At 38.7% G+C, this 25000-nt stretch overlaps 1 protein-coding gene across 7 annotated transcripts in view; it reads left to right on the top strand.

Moving 5' to 3' along the window:
• Positions 1-25000, top strand: part of LOC135221664 (fibroblast growth factor receptor 3-like) — a 206729-nt gene that overhangs the window by 120958 nt on the left and 60771 nt on the right. For all 7 annotated transcript variants that reach the window (XM_064259370.1, XM_064259371.1, XM_064259368.1 and 4 more), the window contains exon 2: positions 1773-2060. In XM_064259370.1, coding sequence (XP_064115440.1) covers positions 1952-2060 — 109 coding nt within the window. In that variant the 5' untranslated portion in view covers positions 1773-1951. The remainder of the gene's footprint in view (positions 1-1772; positions 2061-25000) is intronic.

The following is a 25000-nucleotide window of genomic DNA, read 5'->3' as shown; positions in this document are numbered from 1 at the left end:
TATGTGTGTGTGTGTGTGTGTGTGTGTGTGTGTGTATATATATGGTGTGTGTGTGTGTGTGTGTGTTTATATAAATACATGTGTGTGCGTAGGAGATTAGAGAGAGAGAGAGAGAGAGAGAGAGAGAGAGAGAGAGAGAGAATATATATCATTCCAATTCCGTAGGTATGTTGAGGTCAGGTAAGTCATCCTTGGTGATGGGTAGGTTGCGTGTATAACAAATCGAAACAAGGATTGGGATGCAAAGGATTCTAATATTTTTAATCTTTTTTTTTTTTCTCTTTAAGATCCAAGACTTAATTGGTTTCTCTCTCTCTCTCTCTCTCTCTCTCTCTCTCTCTCTCTCTCTCTCTCTCTCTCTCTCTGGTACACTTACTTTTTAATAATATGTTTTTTAAATATATTACGCCTCTTGTTACCCGTACTATACTACAACGTTGATGATTCTGAGTTAGGCTTTCAACTCTTCCGCCATCATGAAAGAGTACTTATTCATTGCATGATTGCTGCCTCATTTATACACTATTAATGCGTATTTATTTAACCTGTTGCGTTTTATACGGTTACTTCCAAGAGTATTCAATTGCTGTTAAACTGTTATTGTAATCATGCTTATTTACCTTTTATAAGTAATAGTGATATCTGCTATTATTAGGTAAAACCTAACCTGTTTTTCGACATTATAATTCTAATCCAACTTTTTCTGTTTATATACTTATATTTTTATATACTTTTATTAGACCGTGAACGGTATTTAGCTTTTATCGGGTAACAAATTATAATTAACCCTATATCATTTAACAGTACTGATTATAAGATCATCGTAGCTATTTGCCCTCTTCAACCTGATCTCAACTTTAAAAGCTGTTTCTTGACATTGATCTGTATGTAGAATTGGCTTTATTATTATTATTAGTTATTGATTATTATTATTAGGTTGAGATTATTATTATTATTATTATTTTATTTGATGGAAAAATGGCTGCATCAGTGGAATTATTCTTTGCAAGATTCTTTCGGTTTTCCTGTTCATCGGCCAGCTCTTTCTGCAAAGAGCTGGCCGATGCACATAATCTGGATAAAGTATCAGCCTTAAAGAAACGGGAAGAGTAAGAAGAATTGAAAAGACTGTATAAAATCATTTCCTCTGATGCTGACATTCTTTTCAACGGAATATATTTAAAAGAGAGCCTGCGCCTGCGCCTTTCACATTATTATTATTATTATTATTATTATTATTATTATTATTATTATTATTATTATTATTATTATTATTATTATTATTGTTGTTGTTGTTGTTTGTTGTTTGTTGTGTTTAGGTAGAAGATCCTCTTTCAAGCATACTTTATTGAAGGAGATTGCTGGTTCAGCTGCCTTTATTTTATAGAAGTTCTTTTCTATTCTTCTTATCACGCCTTTCAGTACTATTTAGGGCACCTGTTGGATACATATGAAGTCAAGATAAATTAATTTTACGAAATTTATATATATTGAAATCTTGACTTTTCATATGTGTCCAATAGGCGCGTTACTCGCCAACCTATATAGTACCGAAAAAGCCGTAATAAGAAGAAGAGAAAAGAACTTCTATAAAATAAATGCAGCTGAAGCCGCAGTCTCCTTCAATATTATTATTATTATTATTATTATTATTATTATTATTATTATTATTATTATTATTATTATTGTAGGTCCAGATATTATCATGTGTTTTTTAGTTGTTAAGTTCGGTACACCAAGTCTAAACTATCCCTTACCCCTTCCCTTTTCAGAGCGGATCACACAGGAACATGGTGAAGTGGTGGAGGGGTTAAGCACCACATTCGCCCCTTCCCCCTTTCCGGCGTTTTGCGAGCATTAGGGGGGTGCAAGCGAAGCCAGCAGCACCCCGCCCGTACGCAAAAGAAACACCCCTTCCCCCCCATTAAAAAAAAATTGGTCGAAGCCACCGATGGCGTTCTTCGGCGCAAGACGAGGGGGGCCATCCAGAATGAGTATCGTGCTTTCTCTGATCGTGGCTTTGGTCGTGCAGTCGGGGACGTGTGGACCTGCGCGAAATGGTGAGTAACCAGTGCATATGTTTTTGTTGTAGAATGAATTTGGAATTTCATGGGGCTTTTTTTGACATCTGGTATTATTATCATTGTAACTTTTAAAGTTCATCTGCTGAGACTAGATAATGGTTAGATTTTTCTTGACTGCCTCATGCATGTGATGTCACTTCGCGCAATAAATGCCAATTTTTTTTTCTTTTATTATTAATTATATATAAGAGACTTACCCTTACCGTTTCCATGCTTTGCACTTGGACAATTTTTTATATACATTGATAAATACAGGCGTATGAAAGGACCCACGTAAGCTATTTTATAGTCTTCCCGTGAAGTCGTAGACGTGTTTGGCCAGTTTGTTGATCAGAATCTTATAGGTAGTATAGGTTATCGATATAACCTGTTAAAGCTTCGTGATCTTTGTGTAAACGAACTCATTTTCAAAAGGCGCAAGTTGTTTATCCCTACAGATTCTCCTTCCTCCTCTCTCTCTCTCTCTCTTCTCTCTCTCTCTCTCTCTCTCTCTCTCTCTCTCTCGGGGTCCCCTAAGTCTCGTTTGAATTGACACCGCGCTGTCGGGGTCTGTGACATGGACGCTTTTTCAGGATTCCCACTGTTTTTCCACGAAGGGACATTTAGGGCTTGTTTTAGAGGTTTTCGGGTGCGATGGACTTCAAGTGGTCCTCCTTCCTGGGGAGACAGAGTTATTCTTTTACAAGAGTTTGGTCTACTTGGGGTTACTGATAGATTTGTCTTTCTCTCACTTTTATTTTATTTTCTCTTATTTTATATTTTTTCATTTAATTTTCTAACGCAGCGTTTTCTGTGGCTATATTTCAAGGATTTTATTAATAAGGTTTATCGCTTTATTTTTTTTTTAAATTAACATTTATAATCAGTGTATTATTTTTTCTTGATGTTTTAGACTAAAATTGCCATTTTTTAAGTATATAGAAGATTAAAAAGGCAAACGAGAGAGAGAGACAGAGACAGAGAGAAAGAGAGAGAGAATCTGTGTAACTTGGCACCAATGTGACACCCTTCCTCTCAAAACAAAAGGAAGGAACCTATCTATCTATTAGACCCTTTGTCTCCTGAACCTAAAGGATACCTAGGAAGATGTCTTGGCAAAGAGACATCCTGTTATGCCCTATAATTGTTCCATAGGATGGCTTAGGGATGCTGTTCCAAACATCCTTCGCATGGGATTCCGTTTTGTTATTGTTGTTTTTATAATCTGATAAGCTTTTGTATATACAATTAATTTTTAATTACATTTGTATGATTTTTTTTATTATTGTTTTTATTTTGGTATGATTTTCAGCTTGGCACCGCTTATTCAAAACTTACGAAGAATTAGGAAATTCTCTTCTTATCCAAAAGTATTCTGACACGTTATACACAGTTATTATTATTATTATTATTATTATTATTATTATTATTATTATTATTATTATTATTATTATTATTATGGTACATTTGTAATTGATTGTTACTTGTAAATAACTTATGGAAAAGGAATATTAATTCATATTTAGACCCATTCTAGTAAAAGATCTTATTCTGTTGTAAATGATTTTCCATCGTTCGACGATTAAGTTGCTTTTCTTTTCCACATTCTTTTGCATATTTCGACTGAAACTTCCTCTGTTGTTTTCAAACTCGACTTGAAAGTGGCCTTTTTCATTCTCGTTTTAACTACCGAATCAAATAACTCGACATTTTTATCCTTTATAATGTAGCTTGTTCTGAAGATATTCAAGTTTGAAATCGGAAGAAGAGAGAAGCGTAGAAGACCTATTGATAAACAAATGGGGAATCTGAGATGGAGTCATTGATACCCCGAGATCGCGTCTTCGGTTTCCGTAACCGAGGGCACGCGATCGCCCTCTTACAAGACGCGTGATTGGGTGTCAATCGCCACTCGGGATTTGCACTCTCTCGCGCCTCCTCACACGTGCTGAGCCTCAAGGCAGTTTCCCTTAGCTGGGAATGGTATGTTCAGTATTTTTAAAGAATAGTAAGGAGTGCTCAATTTTCGTCGATTATATATTTCGTGTCTTCGCCCATTTCCAAAATGGTATATTTAATTGTCCGCATCCTGTAATAAAAACTGATTTGTTAATTCTTAAGTTCCCCGTTGGACGAGTTTACTTTGCGCTCGGCTACCAATCCGGTAGTCCGAAGTTCGATTCTCGGCTCGGCCAACACGGAACCAGAAAAAAATTATTTCTTGTGATAAAAATTTTGCTAGGTAACCAATTGGTTCCTAGCCACGTAAAAATATCTAATCCTTCGGGTCAGATCTAGGAGAGCTGTTAATCATCTCAGTGGTCTGGTAAAACTAAGATATACTTTGTTTGGTCAATTCGTAATTAGTCCTGCAGACGCCCGCCGCCGATTGGATAGGGAACGGTCTGTCGACTATATTAACTAAGTAAATCGAAAGAAACGTAAATTATTTTTCCTTATTTCTGAGATGCTTGCCTAACGAGAAAAAACAAGATTGTTGGCAAAATAATGCCTTTGACTTTAGTAGGAATTTGTGTTTTTAAGTAAAATTTTGGAAGCCTTCATTTTGTTTCCTCTTTGGTTTCGTATCTTGGTATCTGTATATCGCACGTCCAAGAAGGTATTTACTGCCTCCCTCGAATACGTGTTCGACCTTTTTTTTTTAAAGTTTTCCCTTTTTTCCCCTTAATCCAAGGGTAGATAAAGGCATTAGATTGTCTGTCCCACCGTCGGCTTTTACTCTTAAAAAAATATATATAAAACTTATCAGTGCTTTGTATAAGTTAGCTCTTTTTATGACATGTCATTACAGGATTCAGATCCTGAATTCTCTTAAAGACATTATATATATTTTTAGAAAGTTGCCATTTCTCAGCACTTGATCCTCTTTGACCATCTTCCCAGTGGGAATCCCTGTTTTTTTCCATGCTCTAACTTCTTCCCAATAGAGTAAACACCTATTAGTGTTTGATGGTGACAGTAAAAGAGTTGAATGGCCTTGTGGATCTCTGCAAGTCCCCATGGATAAAGATTTCTCCTAACGACTCCTAAACTTCCAGAATGGGATGTGTCATTTACTGTAGTGTGTTTGTGTTTATATTGACGTGAGTGATGAGTTCATATTCAGCTTGCTTGTCATCATTTCATATTCGAAAATTTTAATTCTTCGAGCGCTCTCTCTCTCTCTCTCTCTCTCTCTCTCTCTCTCTCTCTCTCTCTCTCTCTCTGACAAGTAAAGCACACTCACCATTATGTCACTCAAGAACAAATAGTACATTAATAACGACATTCCTTTTAAAGTTTCCTGTTATCAGTCTCTTACATGAGAGAGAGAGAGCGAGGAGAACTGATGAGAAGAGAGAGAGAGAGAGACGAGGAGCGTATCCAACAGGCTTTGGTTGCAAGCCAAGGGATAACAATACAAATCGCCCATGGTAGACTTTTCCAGATGTGCCATTTGGACCTTTGGTAGCCATCTGTGTACTCGGATGGCACTGACCCTGGGACAATTGACCTGACCCTTGTTACCTCCCGGCGGGGTACGGTGGCTAAGGTCAGGTCATTTCTCAGCAGAGGGTGTCGTTTCTGTGGTTGGGTCTTGAAAGTCCAGCAGGGAAGAGAATCATGGCTGCGGGAGAGTGAGAGGGGAAAATACTCCCCCCCCCCCCTTTCCTCTCTCATTCTGAGCTCAGTTTAAGGAGGGGCGAGTGTCGGTGGGTAGGGGGAGCAGATGCTGCCAGTATACAAGTCGTAAAAAGAGAAGGAAACTAAAAAGAAATTAAATCCTATGAATTTTTTAAGTACTGACGTACATACTGGCAGAAAAAAAAAAATCCTCTTTGGCCCGTAATAAAAAGTCTAGGTTATTTGATCCCATTATTGATGGTCTGGACAAGCTTGATCTGTAAAATGTGTCAGGCAAACACATCTTTCCTGGTGTTCATCTCGAGACAGAGCGTTTGCTCAAGAAATGGGCAGCTCTGAAGAATTGGAGTTCATTCAGTTGTGCAAAGATTAATTGTTAGTAGAGCTAATTAGTATTAACTGTTCATTTATTATGAAGGAAAGTCATATGAACTCACCAAACGGAGAACCTCATTGCAATTGTCTTTTACTTCCTTGTGGACTTGTGTAGGGCTTCCTTGAGAATCTCTTGCTGCCTCTCTTGGTGTCTACTCGTATAACCGACCCTTTTTTTTTATTTTGCCCTTTTTGTATTTTTTGTAAGTTTAAGGGATACTTGATGGGTAGCTCTTTGTTTGTGTGTGTTTGTAAAGAAAGATGGGATGCCTGGCCTCTCTCTCTCTCTCTCTCTCTCTCTCTCTCTCTCTCTCTCTCTCTCTCTCTCTCTCTCTCATGTCTTCTACTGTATATTTGTATTCCATTCTTCTAGCGCTGTTTAGAGTGGTCTTACCCTGAAAGACACCATATCTCGAGGTAGAGACGTTATAAGTCACTGGATTGATTAATTATACTTGTAAGTTAAAATTATTGTTTTTGAATTAATAAGTTTCAGATAATTAACGTTGAATTGTCTCTTCTTAAAGCCTTTCCTAATCATAATTACTATAGTAACTCGATTTATACTAAAGAAGTGAAATGCTCTCCATAGTTTTCGCAAACTCCATCGCTGATCTATCCCTCCCTCCAACTAAAGATGATTTTGCCACCAAGTCGCTTCAACTATTTGAGACAGGGTTGCTAATCTCCTGACCTCCGCCCGAGCAACCCAACACGGTCGACTAACCGCTACGTACATAGCTCAATAATGTTCAAGAAATGTCCCTAAGCAGTTTATCCTCAGTTGGGGTCGATTTCGTGGTTCACGAAGGTTCGATATTCGATGTTGCTCGAAGAGGGAACTTTGTTAGGCAGTTGTAATTCCATCCTCTCTCTCTCTCTCTCTCTCTCTCTTCTCTCTCTTTCTCTCTCTCTCTCATAAACCTCGTAGTAATAAGGGAACATCACTCACGGTTTTGCCCCATGACTCAGCATATCGTTTTGCCGGTATGAAAAGGGGCTTATTCCTTCCCTCCCTTTCTCCCCCCCCCCCCTCCCCCCATCCCCCCTTTATCGTAGCCAGTTATTATGCAAATGCGATGTTAGTAATGATGAATTTTGAAAGAACACCACGAAGTTTCAAATGGGATTTTTTCCTTTATAACTTTCTCTCCATATTGGTGGGGGTGAATAGTTTGCATTTAATAACCTTTTTACTATTATTATTATTATTATGATTATTATTATTATTTATATTATTATTATTATTATTATTATTATTACGTATTTATAAAGCAGGCAGTCTCGCTCCGAAAAGGCTCGTCTTGTAGTATAGTATTAATTTCAATAGCTGGTTTAACATTTTATAAGTTTTAACATTGAATTTTTTTGGCGACTGCACCTCACATAATTCTGTTTATATATTATTCTTACTAAAGGTCAGTAAAAAAATTGTTAGGCTTTTCCATTAGTTCTTCGTAGAGATGCACATGAATAATGTTACAAATACTTTTAATTTCAAATTAAATGCGAGGAGTAGATCTTCCATTTAAAGTACGAAAGATGAAGGAACGGAAGGAAGTCTCACGTCGGAAGTGAACTTCACTACCCATCTTTTGCTTGCGTTTCTTGTGCTGCTTCCATATCAACTGTATATTTTTATGAATGAATAAAATATATATATACTATATATATATATATATATATATTATATATATTATATATATATATATATATCTCCTACCTGTTTCACGTATCATCACTTCATCTCAAAGTCGTTATCAAACTGCGGTGGCAGTACAATGTATCCATGTGGATCATAGCAGGCAGGTCAAGCAGTCAAGCACTTCGGTGAGCAAGGCTGTGATAGGTGATACATCTCGTGACACCTGAGTCCAAGCAACCGCAGCAGCCGCCGTGCGTTCTCAGATTCCCCGTCGGGATTCGAATTCGGGGAAATTTGATGGAATTTTCTGTTTACACGATTTCCCTTTGCGAGCTTATAGTGCTCTGTGAATAGTGAAAGGAATTTTCTTCAAGTTTTTGAACTTTCAATGATATGAAGTTGTTTATTTACTTAGTCTAATGTCTACAATAGCTTTCTATTTATAATTCTGCTAAGGATAGTTCGTAATCAACGTTGTTCTTGCTCGTGATAAATATGTTTAGAATGAATGCAAGGAAGTCATGCGTAAGTGGAATTATTATTATTGTCTTATAATTAATAATACAAACTATTGAAATATCAATGTACTAACAGTGAAAATGGAACCATAAATAATTTGATTGTTCAGCTGTTATTGCAGCCTCGTTCGAGCTTTTTCAATAGTTTACAATAATTGCGTGGATATATATATATATATTATATATATATATATATATATATATATATATATATATGATATATGTGTGTGTGTGTGCGCGCGCGCGCGCAGATATTTCATCCAGCCAGCAGAGCATCAAGCGTCCTTCCCATCTCAAGGGAGCCAACACGTTCGTCGGAGGGCGGAAGGTACTGACATCCTTGTGGCCGAGCCTCCAGTTTTTCTTGAGGATTGAGGCCGCCTTTTGGTGGTTGTTGGTTTGTTGGTTCTTCGCAAAGGGCACCATCATGTCTCGCTGGGTGACCACCCCCCCCCCCCACACCCCCACCTCCTCCCCCACCCCCAACCCCTTTCCACTTCCCTGCCGTCCCTCTCCCTGCATGTGGCATCCAGATGTGATCGTGGCACCGGAAACTGTGGGGACATTTTTTCGCCCTTTCATCCCATATAAGTGTGTGTGTGTGTGTGTGTGTTCGGCGTACGTGCGTTTTTTGCCTGTGCTGGAGAACTGAAGAAGCGAGGCGAGCAGAAGCCAGAAGGGCCTTAGAGGTCACGTTGTGTATGAAGAGCCTCACAGTTGCAGGAAGGATGGCGGATAATTAGCGAGCTCGTGACAGTTTTATTTTATAATAGTTTCTGGTAAAATTGCTCTTGGCGACGGGTACTCTTTCATGATGCGTTCTTCTGGTTTCAGTTAACTTTTTTACTTTTGTTTATTTTACATCAATTCACTCCTTCATCCACACACGCAATTGTGTGTGTGTGTGTGTGTGTGTGTGTGTGTGTGTGGTGCGTGCGTGGGTATGATCCAACGAGATGTGAAAGTCCCCACCATACGTAAAGGAATATTTATAGTTTTATATTTTATGGACGGTGAATGTTATCGCCTGAATGCTATCTCGACGTTTCTTATAACGCGCTTTCCTTATATCAGATATAAAGATTTAATAAGTTACATATGTTTTTTTTATCTCTTCCTTTCTCGTATCGTCTCTCTCGGCTCTTATGTTCAAAGAGTAATCAGAGCGTTTGGCCTGTACACTTGCATATCTTAGCGAGTTTACGTACAACAAAAGGTTGCATTTCCTAAGTAACGTAGTTCAAATCTACTTAATGTATTTTGCTAAACCACGTTCCTTGTATATGAACGCTCGAGTGGAACTTGGCGAATGAGCACGTAGGCTTACCCGTAACATTGATGATTCTGTAAGGATAATCAGCGGTACAGAGCGAAATATATTTCTTACTTCATACTAAGTTGTTTGGGTAGATAACAGTGTTAAAAAATTGACCTCCCCGTCGGCCTCCTTTTATTAGGAAACAATGGCATCTCTAAGGGAGATGAAGAGATCAAAATAAACTTCCCGAAGCTGACGTTCCTTTGTCAACGTGTTGTTTCGTTTCTGGGCAGAGCTGCAGGCGCAGTGGCACCCAGCGCTGTGGTTAGCGGCACGCTGACGTTCCTTGTGCTCTGAATCATAATTGCTTTTCCTAGAAAGGCTTCCCCTCTCTGTGTCTATCTAGCTGCCCGTCGTGTAGGTTGGCGATGCAGTTAGTTATCCTGCAGTGCCTCTTCATTCAGTTTGAATGGATTGAAATACAATGTCCCTCACCAAAGCATGTGCTGCCATAACTATTGTGAGAGAATTTGTTGCATATTATTATTATCATAACTGCAAGGTCATTGATTGCGCTGTGTTTTTATTGGTTAACAGTGCCTTTCCTGATCAGTTAAAACATATATATTCGTTGTGACAGGGTTTTGAACCCACAACTGGAAGCAGATGATGTTGCCAGTAGACTTCTTGTTTTTACTAGGTAAAATTCAACAAAGAAAAGATCCATTCAAAAAGTTCTATATCATAAGTTAGCAACTGATGAGATAATATTTTCCTTCGGCTAAGTTTTTAATAAGTTGGTCGGTTCATTTATTAAGGGGGAATAACTTTCGCCATGCAACTGACTCAAGTTTTTTATAGGTTTTTATGGATGTGTGTGTGTTTGTCATTAGTCAGTAGCTTCTTTCCAGGGATACGTCGCGCGCGCGCGCAAGTCGCAAGTCTCTCTCTCTCTCTCTCTCTCTCTCTCTCTCTCTCTCTCTCTCTCTCTCTCTCTCGTCACACAGGAGACAATCATAAGTGAAATGATTTAAACTAAAGCGGAAAAGGTTCTTTATAGTTTCATTGTGAATGAAGCTGGTTATTATAACAAAAATTTCTATATTTTGTTTTGAGCGAAACTCCCTTTCTTGTGCTGATAACAGCAAAGATGGATTATGTCGATGACTAAATAAAAGTGATAACTTTATATGCTGCAAGAGAAAGCTTACAGGACTTTATATTGCCGAGATATAGAATAATGAATATATTTAAAGAATTACAGTAGAATGGAAGCTATATGTATAAAAATGACAACGTTCATTGCTGAGGGTTTAAAATAATACATTTCTTCTATCAGACGATGACACGTCAAAGAGGTTTATGAAACCCAAACCTACCGAGGAATTCTTTATTGTGTCTTCCAGCGGATGTCTTTCAAAAGGATAAGCCACCAACAGTCACGCTTGGCGGATTCTTTGACTTCTCTTTCGGACCTTACCTTACAGACCTTACAGTTCGTTCGGGTTGCCCCAGGTCCTCAGTGTGAGGCGCCTCTAATGTCTACCAGAGAGTTGCTAGTACATCTTCCGGTATATTTTGCATCTTCCAATCTTGGATGGTCTGGGATGCAGTTTAGATATTGTCGAGCTTATTCTTAAACACATCTACGCTCACTCCTGATATATTCCTCAGATGAGCTGGCAACGCATTGAATAGACGCTGCATTATCGATGCTGGTGCGTAGTGGTTAATGTCCTGTGTGCTTTCCTTATTTTTCCTGGTATAGTTTTGGGCACTATTAATCTACCTCTGCTTGCTCTTTCTGATATTTTTAGTTCCATGATATTTTTCTGTTATTCCTTCTATCTGTTTCCATGCCTGAATTATCATGTAGCGTTCTCTTCTCCTTTCTAGACTATATAATTTTAAGGTTGTAGTCTTTCCCAGTAGTCTAGGTCCTTAACTTCTTCTATTCTAGCTGTAAAGGACCTTTGTACACTCTCTATTTGTGCAATATCCTTTGATAGTGTGGGTACCATATCATATTGCAATATTCAAGTGGACTACGAACATATGTTTTATAAGCATAATCATGTGTTCAGCTTTTCTTGTTTTGAAGTGCCGTAACAACATTCCCATTTTTGCTTTACATTTTGCCAACAGAATTGCTATTTGATCATTGCATAACATGTTCCTATTCATCATCACACCAAGGTCTTTAACGCTTCCTTATTTGTGATTGTCTCATTATTAGGTCCCCTATATGCATATAGCTTTCCTTCTCTGTCTCCATAATTTATTGATTCAAATTTATCAGAGTTAAATACCATCCTATTTACCTCTGCCCAATCATATACTTTGTTAAGGTCTCTTTGTAGAGCGTTCCTATCTTCATCACAAGTAATTTCTCTACTTATTCTTGTGTCATCAGCGAAAACTACTCACTACCGAATCCTTAACATTACTGTCTATGTCTTCAATCATAATAACAAACAATATTGCAGCTAGCACCGTACCTTGTGGCACACCGGATATTACCTTGGTTTCATCCGATTTCTCATCGTTTGCAATAACTATCTGTTTTCTGTTGTGTAAAAATTCTTTTAACCATCTTCCTACTTTATCTACGATATTGTGTTTTCTAATTTTCTTTGCTAATATATTATGGTCTACTTTGTCAAAAGCTTTTGCAAAGTCTAGATAAACCACATCTGTTTCATTTCCGCTTTTCATATTTTTGAATATGTTCTACGGTGGACTAACAGTTGGGTTTGTGTACTTTTTCCGGGTACGAAACCGTGTTGTCCTATATAAACAAATTATTTTTTATTAAATGTTTCATAATATTTTTCTTCATTACCCTTTCATACACTTTCATAATATGTGATGTTAGACTCACAGGCCTATAATTACTTGCCTCCAGTCTTGATCCACTTTTGAAAGTAGGGGTGATATATGCTAATTTGTGCTCATCATAAATCTTGCCTGTATCTACACTTTGTCTTAATATATTGCAAGTGGCTTTGCGATAGAATGAACTACTTTCTTTAACAAAATAGCAGGGACTCCATCCGGCCCTGCAGCAGCTCCATTTTTAATTTCATTAATTGCCTGCACAATATCAGCTTCATTAATTTCTATGTCAGCTAAATATTCACTATTTTCTTCCCTTACTTCTATATCATTATCTTCATTATCTATTCTAGGGGTGAATTCTCTCTTATATCGTTCTGCCAGTATGTTGCAAATTTCCTTTTTTTCATTCGTTAATCTCCCTTCAATTCTCAGAGGGCCTATTTCTATTCTTCTTTTATTCTTCTTCTTCGCATATAGTATAATAGTTTGGGGTTTTGCTTGATATTTAATAGGGTTTTTTCTTCCAAGTCCCGTTTTTCATTTTCTTTTGATTGTATAATCTTTTGTTCTGCATTTTCTATCTTACTTTTTAGTTTCTATAAACTTTCCATGCATTTTTTTCTTTGTCAAGACCTTTTTTATTTTTTCCAACTTTCTGATTTTCTTTTGGAACAAGATCCTTCTGTCTCTTGGTATGCATGAATGATGTTTACTTTTCTTCTTCGGATATATAATTTTTCCACTATTTTCTCCAATATTTTATATAATATCTCCGTATTTACCCTTATGTTATCACTTACGAAAATGTTATCCCAATCTTTGTTAATTCTTCATTAATTTCTGACCATTTTATATTTTTACTGTAGAAGTTGTATTTTCCATATCCTTCCCACTTTTCATTTCTTGCTTATCTCTTATTTTCACTTGCTTTGGAATGAACTGTTAATTCTATGACATTATGGTCTGAAATACTCGCATTATAAACTATTATTTCTTTAACATAATTCATCTCGTTCACAAATACTAGGTCTAAAGTATTTTCCTTTCTTGTTGGCAGGTGATTTATTTGTTGAATGTTGTATTCTAGTAGCATATCTAATAGCTTTTCAAATTGCCTCTTATATTCTGCACTACTATTACTCTCTTTTTTATGATGTATAAGTACAACCACAATCTCCTATTCGTTCTTTTCCATTCTACGAAAGGAAAGTTGAAGTCACCAGATAGGAGAATAGTTCCAGTCCTTGTGATTTCTACATACTATCATCCAATTTTCAATTATTAAGTCAAACTCTTTAGTATTAGGAGGTCTATATATTACTATGTTCATCAATTTTTCAGATTCAAATTCTACCGCTATTAGTTCACATTCTGGAGGTTGACTATATTTCTCATATATTTTTTCCTTGTTTTTTGGTCGTTTCCCACATATAGTTGCGGTTCCCCCTTGATTCCTATTTTTTCTATCTGATCTATAAGTTTGGAACCCTTTTATTTGATCATCATTCCCAGTCTCTTTGGGAATACCAGGTTTCACTTATATTCATTATATCTATTTTCTTTCATTTTGGGTTAGTTCTTCTAAGTACTCTATTCTTTTTGAGTTACTCGTAAACTAAACCCTGCGCATTCATCACTATGATGGTTTGCGTGTTTTCTCCTTCATTTAATACTGGTAGTAATAAGGATTTTCCCATGTCTCTTTCCTGTTCTGGTATGTTGTTCTTTTTTTCATTTCCAGAATTCTGACATTAAAAAATCCAACTTTTTATTTCCATAATATTTGATCTTCTTCATCATAATTATTCATTTTGTGCTGAATCTGCAATTTTCTCCGTTTCTCTGCAATATCCTCTTGCATAATAAATACAGTTATTATCTCTTGAGTAGAATTTCGGAGCTGATGCTTTGAAATTTTTTTTGCTGACACCTCTGCATATCTCATTGGTGGTTTGCTTTTCTCTTTTACTGATATCTTGATTCTCTCTTTAATTTGTTTCTTCTTATTATTTTGGATTTTATTACTTGGTTGGTTATTTATTTGATTATGATTCATGGCTACAGGGTGCATATATTTGCATTTTTTGTCGAACTTACATCCTTTTCCTTCTTTTAGGTTGGTTTTTACATATTTTTGGATGGCAGATCTCTGCAATCATTCCCCATATCCATCTAAGTATGCACATTTACCATATATTTCATAGTTTTGACATATCTTAGGATGTTTGTAGTAACATCTTTCTCCAAATCTGCAATTCCCTCTTTTCAAAAGGTTGCAGATTTTGTCTTTCTTGTCTATTTTTTCCTCTTTCCCGTCATTGTGTAGATCTGGGTAGAGCCTCTTCGGGATTTGCTTTTCTGTTGTCATATCGTAATTTATTTCTTCGTAGGTATGCTGCTTTATTGCCTCATATGTAGTATCAATGAGTATCTCTGCATCCATATTTTTATCTTGTTCTTTGTTTTCTTATTTTTTTCTGTCATTTCATTTTTTGTTTACTTCTCTTCCGTTTTCCTCTTCTTCTTTTTCTTCTTCTTCTTCCTCTTCCTCTTCTTCTTCATCCTCAACTATTTGTACATTCAATCTTGACTTTAATAACATTGTCTATCCATGATAGACATGTTGAACAAAAATTCTTGTATCTTTTCTCAAATCTTGTATTACCTCAGCACACTGTGGATGGGTCGGAATGTTGCATGCAGCACATTTTCTGATTAGGTTTTGTGGATTGACTATGCTATACCAAACCTTACACAGTTTGCATGCTTTTGGCATTCTTTTTCCTAATGCATCATTAGGATATTTCACAAGATTCACCTTATTCATTTTCTTTGTCGGAATATGTTGGTTTATGTATATTTTCTTTATGAGTCTCTTGACCACTTGGATTTTATTTGGAACTTCTTCAATTATTTCAAGATGTTTTCATTAGATTTGTTCCAGTTTGAAGGATTATATCCTTCTAATATATCTATGAATGCTTTTGTATCTTTTTGGTTAGGACTGTTGCTGATTTCATAGATGAGAAATGCCAGTTCCCTTCCTGCTACCTCATCGTATTGCGAATCTGCTAAACACGCCAAATTACGCCACCTCTTCCCGCAGTTGGAACTTACTGCCATCTTGTTCTGATTTATAGTATTACACTTGATACTACAACTTAGAGGACGCTTTATCTACTATTTTCACACTAATCTTATCACCGATAGTTCACGACACTTCTAGATATTTCTCAAATTCTAGTCGTATGTTAAACTTGTGATATCTGTTTATTAATCTGACTTCACGCGGGTACGTCTCACCAAGCAAGATGGCTACTGAGAGAGAGAGAGGAGAGAGAGAGAGAGAGAGAGAGAGAGAGAGAGAGAGGAGGTTTAGCACCGAAACGACAGAGGAAATTCCCTCTTGTTGTTTTTGCCTTGTAATTGTATTCTTTCTCATTGACCTTTCTTTGTTTATTTGCTGATCTGAGTCGTGTTGATCATTTTTGTTGTTGAGAATAGTAAATACTGTTGCGGTTTTTGACGTTACTCCATTGATAGTGGTTGTATCATGTTATGAATCCCCATCTCCAACATAGAGGCTTCATTAAAAAATCACAGTGGACGGCGGGGGGGGGGGGGGGGGGGGGTGTCTGGCGTGTGTGGTAATGAGTGTCACTGAGATAATGATATTTCTACGTCAAAATACCATAATGCGCTTGGGTCCTTGTTTCCATTGGAGTGAGTGATTGATGAAAGTCTTCATTCCGAAGACAACATTTTTCGCTTACTCGGGGAGTAAGCCTACAAACTACTTTGTTGTTGCTATTCTTGGTGGGGGGGGTGGGGCGGTTAGGAAACCTTAAATAGGTCTGAAAAAGGTGTTTCGCGTTGAGTTAAAGATACAGGAATTTTAGGATAGAATAATTTATGATTTCTTTATTAGAATGAAAATGTAAAAAAAAAATAGATAATGGTGTATGTTAAGCAGTACGAAAAAAAAACTCTTTCCAATAAAACATACGGTTTTTTTTTATTTTAATTTTCGTTGGTGGAAACACTATTTGACCGTTGACTTTAAGCACGCGCTTGAGTAAGCTGGAAGTGGGATCACGCTTTTTTTTTCTATAGTTACAATGTTTTTTTTTTTTTACCTATAGTTACAATGTTTTTTTTTTTCTATAGTTACAATGTTTTTTCTATTAGTTACATGTCTTTTTTTTTTTTCTATTGTTACAAGTGTTTTTTTTTCTATAGTTACATGTTTTTTTTCTATAGTTACAATGTTTTTTTTCTATAGTTACAATATTTTTTTTTCTATAGTTACAATGTCTTTCCGTCCCTCGAGACGAGACAATAAATCACAACTGGAATTCGACTGCATCAGGTTCTCATGATCCAGATGCAATAAAATACATTCATTGCAGCTTATGACTTTATAACACATTTTTCAGTGATATCCTCCTAGTCACAATCTACAAAGACCAATCCTAGTCTCAGTGGACTGATCAAGAGTCCAGTGGTCAACACCAGACCTAATACCCTTTTAACACCTACTACTCTTCATGGCAAACTTGAGCAAAAAAAAATAATAGAAGTGATTTAATTTCATAAAGACAGAGTAAATTACGTTTTAGCTTTGAAATGAAATAGGGACGTTGTAACCTTGAAAAATAATTATCAACCCCAACGATACCCAGAAAAATAATGCTAGGTAATATTTTCGCTCAAAATAACCCCTCGAGAGAGAAATGTCACATTGGTATTTAGGTTAGCCTGTAACCTGGAAAATAGGTCGAAAGATAAATATATTCTGAAAGTCAAATCGCCACCTAACTATACTCTGTTTTTTTCCATCTGTCCATCCGCCGTTGTGTTTTCGCATGGTAACACTGCGTCCGGGCTTTAAATAGTTACGCTATGTGTAAGTTTTAGGTAAATAAAAGGATATCTGGGTGTACATTTGCAACTGAAAAGTGTTTGATAAATTACTGTATGCTAATTACACCGTTAATATTCGAAATAGGATATTATTATTATTGTTGAATGTAAGCTGAATGTAACTATCTAAAGCCCGGGACGCAGTGTTACCATACGCATACACCACAGCCGGATGGACAGATGGAAAAAAACAGCGTATAGGTACGGTACCCTTGTACCTACCGAGTTCCAGCAAAAATGGATGAAACATTTGTTATGTACCCTTACGTTGACCTAATTTAGAAAAATGGGATAAAAAAATTAATTGTAGTAAAAGTAGTACCAATTAAAATGGGCGAATGTAATAACTACGGTTGTTGTCTGCAGCCTTAATTGTGAACAGCATTCGTACACAAATCTAACGATAGAGTTGTGTGTGTGTACAATATTATGCTTTGTGTGGAATTCATGATATAAAATATGGATTGGTTTTTTTAGTCTATTGTGAGCAAACAACTTTTTTTGCTGTGCATATATTACAACACCTGTAACTAATAATACGCTCATACCTAACGTCTAAACTATGAAGGATTTTTTTACCCATGGCAACAGTTGGAGTTTTTTAAATGGAAAGGAGCTATTTTTTTGGACAAACTAATCCAAAGGGCCATTTACCCGTGTTGTTCGCCTTGCTATCAGTACAACATCGACTGGTTACGTTCCAGGTTTGAGAGAGAGAGAGAGAGAGAGAGAGAGAGAGAGCTTTGCTGGATAAAAATTAAGAATAATATGGAAGGGAACGGCAATGGGTTTGCAAGTTTCGAATGAGACAATCGACCCCATGATAAACCGGTCTGTGTCGCCTGTCTGCGCCTCCCCCCCCCTCCCCCCCCCCCCCCTCCTCTCTCTCTCTCTCTCTCTCTCTCTCTCTCTCTCTCTGAGGAGGTTCTTTTAAATTGCAAATCAGTTCTTTTTTTACCTCCCAATCCATAGAGCGATCCGTCCAGCGGGGGGTGGGCGATCAAACCGGCGAGAGGAGGAGGCGATGTGTGATTGGCCGAAAGGAGATTTGACAGAAGCCAATCGCAGTTCGTTAACAAGGATGATAGATGAGAGGGAGAGATAAATATCGTTCCCTGTGATTATACCTGACGAGTCTCGACAAAAATGCTCATTGTCAACCGTCACTCACCTGTGCTTGAAAGAACTGTTGCTTGCGGCGGGAACTTATAGATTTTTTAAAAGTCAGTTGATTCTCTCTCTCTCTCTCTCTCTCTCTCTTGTTTTGTTTTTTGTTTTGTGGAATGTGATTTCCGCATTTTAAGATACGTTTTTTTGCATGAATTCACGCGCCTCCACGGGTATCAGGCAGTGATGAAGTGATTTGTGGGGGAAATGCAATTATAGTTATATACCTGTTTATAAGCTCCCCTTCATGTGAGTAGTAGAGACAACAGCAGCTTCCAGTGTCTTAAAAGTTACAAAATATCTTAGATAAAAAATACAATTAAACTTTTGTATTCTTCTTACATACATGGTATTTGTTAAATAACGTAAATTTGAAGTATTAATAGTAATGATAACGATGATAATAGTGTATTTTCATGGCAGTATTGCGTATTTTGTAGTTTTGAATCACAAACGTTTTCTTGAGAGTCTGATTTTGCAGTATATAAAGTATATCTCCCTAAACGCTTGTTCAGTTTCCATATTCATACGAATCCGTTTGGGTAGCCTGTTGCCAGGGTTGGCGTTGTCGCGTTTATGTTAGAAAACAATCTTAACTCAAGTGCATTCGTGAATCTGTCACACACACAGAGACAGGCGATGGCCTTTCTATACCATAAAAGCGGTGACAAATGACTGGCGCGAGCATCATAGACTTGTGTCCTACTTGAGATTTACTAATGGGTTTGTGTGTGCTTGTGCGCGTGCATTTACGTACATGGTTAACTTTTCCCCGGTTTGGCGTCCAATAAAATAAAGATATGTTGGCAATCGAGCACCTGAGAGAGAGAGAGAGAGAGTGACTCGGTACATATTCTACCTATTAAGTGTAATACTCTGAAGAGGAGACAGAGCATAATATATTGGCTCCTCACTGCAGTAATATTATACTACTGTATAGTCATAATTGTGTCCACGCTGATCGAGATTTTTTGTCGCATCTTAATTATTTATAAGCTGTATTTTCAAAATATTTGCTTATCATAAACTTAAAGCTGATCTCACAAATATTCAGATTATTGTCATTCATATGTAACTGTAGATTTGTTGTTGAAGATGTTTTGCTAGAAAATACTTGATGAATATGAATATAAAGCCGTTTTGCTATTATATCACCATATATATCACATATTTTTGTCTTAATTTTACAAAATTAATTTATATACCCTTGAAGTAGATTGCATGTAATTTTGGCAAACTTGAGTCATGATGTCTCGTAAAACGTCGCTTCCCAAGGAATACTGATTTTGTTTAATGAAGATTTCTACTTGCCATGTCTTCTCCGAACATTCAGGAATGATGGTTGTGTGGTAAACAACCCGCCCACTCCACTCTCATTTTTAGGTTATTCGAAACGATACCTTTTCATATCGTATAGTTTATCGATAGTGTTTCTTTGTTCAGAATCTCGAACAGGGTCATGCTTATAAGTATAGAATACTTTAGTTACCTTTGAAATGGAAGTTTCGTTTTCTTCTGTTAGTGTAGCTCCACCGTTTTCTTTGTAACGAATTTTGTCAGTGCCTTCCGATAACACCAAAGGACGTGTTTATCAAATTCCATTAGGTCTTGTGATAACTTTTATGTAAGCAGGTTGAGACATACTCGGGACCAGTTGATTCCTTTAATGTACAGAGTTGATTACAGATCAAGGGATGAGCGGGAACTGACTTGTCTTTCCCGAACCCCGTGCAAAGAGATACACATAACAGGGAAAACATATCGTACCTCAAATGAAACATTCCTACACCTCCCCTTTAAGATTAAAGCTCCCCATTCAAAGCAAACATAGTATATTTAAAACATAAGTATAGATTTCTCCTTTCAGTTTCAAAAATAATAAAACTGGTAAAGGTAGTAACATATGAAGCAAAGGGAATTCAGCTATAATAAAGATAGTCCTTCGGACACAGCGCTGGAACATACATAAATGGTAACATGACAAGAGGAACATTTATTAAACCCAATAATCAGGATTAAAGTATATGCACAAAACTTGACATGTTTAGGGGATATTATTAAACACAATACAATGAATTACTCTGTAATATAATCATCGTGCCATTGCGGGGGACGACGTACCCTAGTGCTACTTCTACCCCTGGGTGGGTACTGGGCCAGCCTCCCCGAGGCGGTGGGAGTAGGTTCTCCCTCAGGTGGTGTGGGTGGTAGGGATCTCAAATGCTTGCGATTTCTTGTCGAAATCTTCCGCTCCCGTCTAACCTTATGCGATATTGGCGGTAATCTATTCTTTCAATGACCACCCCGCTTCTATTCCAGGCTCGTGTAGTAACATCCTGGATAGCTACCCTCCTCCCCTATTTGTAGGGGGGAAAGATCCTTGGCTTTCTCATTATACTTGGATGATATTCGTTGCTCAACAACGCTTCTTTCCCTCTCTCTTGCGGACAAGGTTTCCGACCAATGCTCGGTGACGAAATGATAATCTTTTAACATTGGCACCGAAATCTCGAAGTAGGCGACCCATGGCCAGCTGTGCAGGAGACTTATCTATACCACGTAATGGTGTATTTCTATACTGCAATATCGCCTGAGCTACCTTGTCATTGTCTAGCCCTCCATCAGGTAGAGTATTGCCCATTAATGTTCGTTTGGCGGTGCGCACAGCAGCTTCTGCCCGCCCGTTGGACTGGGGGTAGTGAGCAGACGACACTCTCATAGATACCCCCCACTTACCAAAGAAATGTCTCATTTCCATGCTCGTTAGATTCGTGCCCTCGTCCACTGATATTTCTTCAGGTGCTCCCCACTGCATAAAATATCTTCTAAAAACTGGGATCAATCTCGCGGATGTAGTTCCGTTAGCGAAGAAATAAATTTCCATCCATCCAGTCAGTCGATCGGCGTAGACCATATACTGCCTCCCTGCTACTTGAAATAAATCTGCAACAGTTCTCTGAAACGGATATTCGGGAGGGGGAGTGTATATAATACTTTCCCTTTGTTGCGAAGGTGCCGCAACGTTGCAATCATGACACTGTGCCCTATAATTTGCCAAGTCACCCTCAATCCCAGGCCAATAAAAACTGCCTGTCGTGCTCTTCTGATCATGGAGTCAGTTGATTGATGACCTGAATGTAAATTGGTTGCAATGCGTAAACGTAGTGCCTCCGGAACTACCAGACGAACATGCCCCTCGTCATATGCATATGTGACTAATCCTTCAATGACACTCAGTCTATCACGTACATTGAAAAAAGGTTTTAGGCAGGGCTCCACTTGAGACCTTGACGACGGCCAAACCCTCTTCGCTGACACGTCGCTGCAATAGTAAATAATCAGGATCCTTCTCTGCTTCCCCCCCTCATGTAGCCCAGTCCATAGTAATGACGTCATCCGCCAGCGATGACGTCATGGAGGCAATACAAACTTCGTTCATAAGTTCCTCCCTCTTCTTCGTCTTTGACGTAGTTTCACTGCGAATCACTGGGTATCTTGATAACGTATCGGCTGCCGAATTCTCTTCCCGGCAAATATCTTATGGTAAAACTATATTGCATAGTTTTCTCCTTCAACCTTAGTAGTCTCGGGTTTGCAATGTCTTTTAGGCTCCTATCCCCAAAGAGTTTTACCAAAGGTCTATGGTCCGTGATTAAAATGAAATTCGGGCATCCCAATAAAAACAATCTCGATTTCCTAAGGCACCATACTACTGCAGCCGCTTCCCCCTCAATGACGGCATAGCCGGCCTCCGCCTCCGTCAGGTGCCTGCTGCCACATAATGCCAGTTTTTCCATCCCCCCTTACAACAAAAAGGGCATTGAGATCCTCGCAATTGCAATATTGTTGCAATATAACAAATCCATTCCTTCTCTGCACCAATCGGTAACAACAGCAGTGCGCCTTGTCTTATCAATAATATGTCAGTCCGTCGCCCAACATCTTGCAAATGCTGTCCCGGGCTGCAACAAAACTGTTTTGAAGGCGTTGGTCCCAATAAACTTTCCGATGGGGGGATTTCTTGAGAAGATCCCTGAATGGTTCCATTACCGGTGCTACAGCCACGAAAGGTGCAATTTGGTTCACAAGTCCAAACCAAGATCTTATATCCGTGATAGTGGGCTTTGCAGGCATGGGGAAGTTCTTAATGGCACTCATACGCTCATTAGAAGGTCTATAATTATCCCAATCAAGTTCGTACCCCACAAACTCTACCTGTCTTTGACAAAATCGGGAATTTATCCGGATTCAGGCGTAATACCATTATCTCCACATAATTTGCAAAAAATCATAAGTATGCCAAAAGGCTCCCTCAACACTGTCGTCATATAACAACACGTCATCTATGCACTTGTACTTTCTGTGTACATCAATAATAACGTCATCGAACCTTTTCGTGTATGCATCGGGGCCGCGCAATGACCCATAGGTGTCGACAATACTGGTATCTCCCCATGGTGTAATAAACGTTGTCAACTGCCGGCTCTCCTCATCTAATGGCACCTGTGGAATCCGGCATAGGCATCAACTACAGTCTTATATGTACGAAGTGGCACACCCGAGACCATGTCAAAAGGAGCACATGTGTGATGCGTTTCTCGTTTGCAATTCTTATTCAGCTCTTGATAGTCCAACGGTCCTCCGTGGTTTACCATTTTTCTTTGCTACCACTACCATCCTCGCACACCAGTCCGTAGCTGTACCAGCAGGGACCTCCTAATTACTCCTAATTTGACATCTTCGTCGAGCTGAGCCTTAACATCGGCCTCCCAATGCTTAGGAACTGGTATAGGTGTATGACACGCATAGGGGATGGCACCTTCCCTCAGGTGAATGTGGTGAGGGGCTCCTTTCATCATCGGCCAGAGGGTTTCTTGAAACGTTGAACGTAGTCTTCGCAAAACGTTGCAGTAGCCAGTCCCTCAGCCTAGGGACATTCTCCTCCGTGGCAAGCGTATGGCATCTCGCGCTGACGACCACCACCCCCTACCCGTGTGAGAACGTTTTCTTCAGGCGTTTGGCGGGGGTTAGTCGACGCAGAGGGTTTCCGAGTGACGTCATTCACGTTGCGACAGTATGATGGGGAAACTTTGTATGCACTAGACCTAGTGATTTACACACTCCTAAAGACATATAAAACGGGTAGCACCTTGCACACGATAACACTAGTGCTCACTGATTTATCACCCAATTCTATTAGCATATCAACAGACCCATATATTCTCAATGACTTCTCCCCTGCGTGATTTACAATGACATTACACCGAGAGAGATTAGGTACCTTCAAACCCAATTTTGGTAACAAATCTACCCCTACTATACACACTCTGCCCCTGTGTCTGGAACAGCCTCAACAACGACACACTCACATGAAAACTCATGCTTAACCTTTATTTTCACCAATCGGCAGTTTCCCCACTGCCGCACATAGGCCTACCTGGCGATTGTCCGCAGGTGGATAGGCAACAGTGCATGACGTAACAGACGCGTCCACAATAGGCGCCGTTTTGGCGGGCTGTTGCCCCCCTTGACGACAGAATTTAGCAAAGTGCCCCACAATACCACACTGCAAACAGTTAACATTATCAGCAGGACATTTTCCCTGCCAATGAGAACGACCACCACACTTTTTACACCTGGTATCTGACTTACTGTTACCAGTAGGTTTCGAGCTACTACAGCCACGGCCGTGTCCCTTGTCACTATTATTAGACCTATAGCTAGCAATAATTTTACTTTCACCTTCTAACCCACTTTCAACTAGGCCTAAGCCTATCTCATCCCATCTTTTACCAAACTAGCTACGTTTGCCCTTCCACGAGCGCTAATACTATCCTTTTCTGCAGATTCATAAATTTCACATTTACGTAACAATTTCTGCACAGTATTTGAAAACCTCATGATCCTGTAGGATCTCTTGCTTAAGTCCCCACATTGCTTAAACCACTTGTTATCCGCTGAACTAAACACAAAATCATTCAGATCAGCTCGACAATGGGGACATTTAAACCCACAATCTAAGGCCAATTGTTGGCACCTATGCACAAAAGATTTCGCGGTTGGTTTCTTGATTGCCTTGTTGCGCTGAGAAAAACTTGTCCCATGCCACTGCCTTATTCACAGACTTCGTCGTGATCTCCTCCAGTCTGTCAAATGCCTCAGAGGTCGTTAATGAGTTCCACTGAACCTCTGAGTGCGTTGCATCTATAGTCATCCTTAACTTCTCATCGCAGTTAACCGGATACTGATAAGTGCATTCTCTCCTGAGACGTTTCCTAAGGCCAGCCAATCACTCATAGAGCGACACCATTCTCGAAAACTGCTTTGTGTCATCTCATAGCTACACTTCTCAGGGCACATCGCCCTAACACCTGCCGAGGCTGAAACCATGTGGTCTTCCTTGTGCCATGAGGCCAACCAAAGCCTGTAACAAGTCCTGTCCCTCGTGGTGCCGGCATGCCGGTGTTGCATTCCTGCTTGCAGTGCCCCTGGGGGAACGTCTTGCTGTGCCCCTGGGTGTGTTGTGATGGCCTCGTCTCAGCATCTTGTAGGTCCTGCTTTGGAACGA

The sequence above is a fragment of the Macrobrachium nipponense genome, chromosome 3 (genome assembly GCF_015104395.2).
Source record: "Macrobrachium nipponense isolate FS-2020 chromosome 3, ASM1510439v2, whole genome shotgun sequence".
NCBI classification, from domain to species: domain Eukaryota; kingdom Metazoa; phylum Arthropoda; class Malacostraca; order Decapoda; family Palaemonidae; genus Macrobrachium; species Macrobrachium nipponense.
Note: the sequence above shows the minus strand (reverse complement) of the source record. Positions and strands in the feature narration are given on the sequence as shown.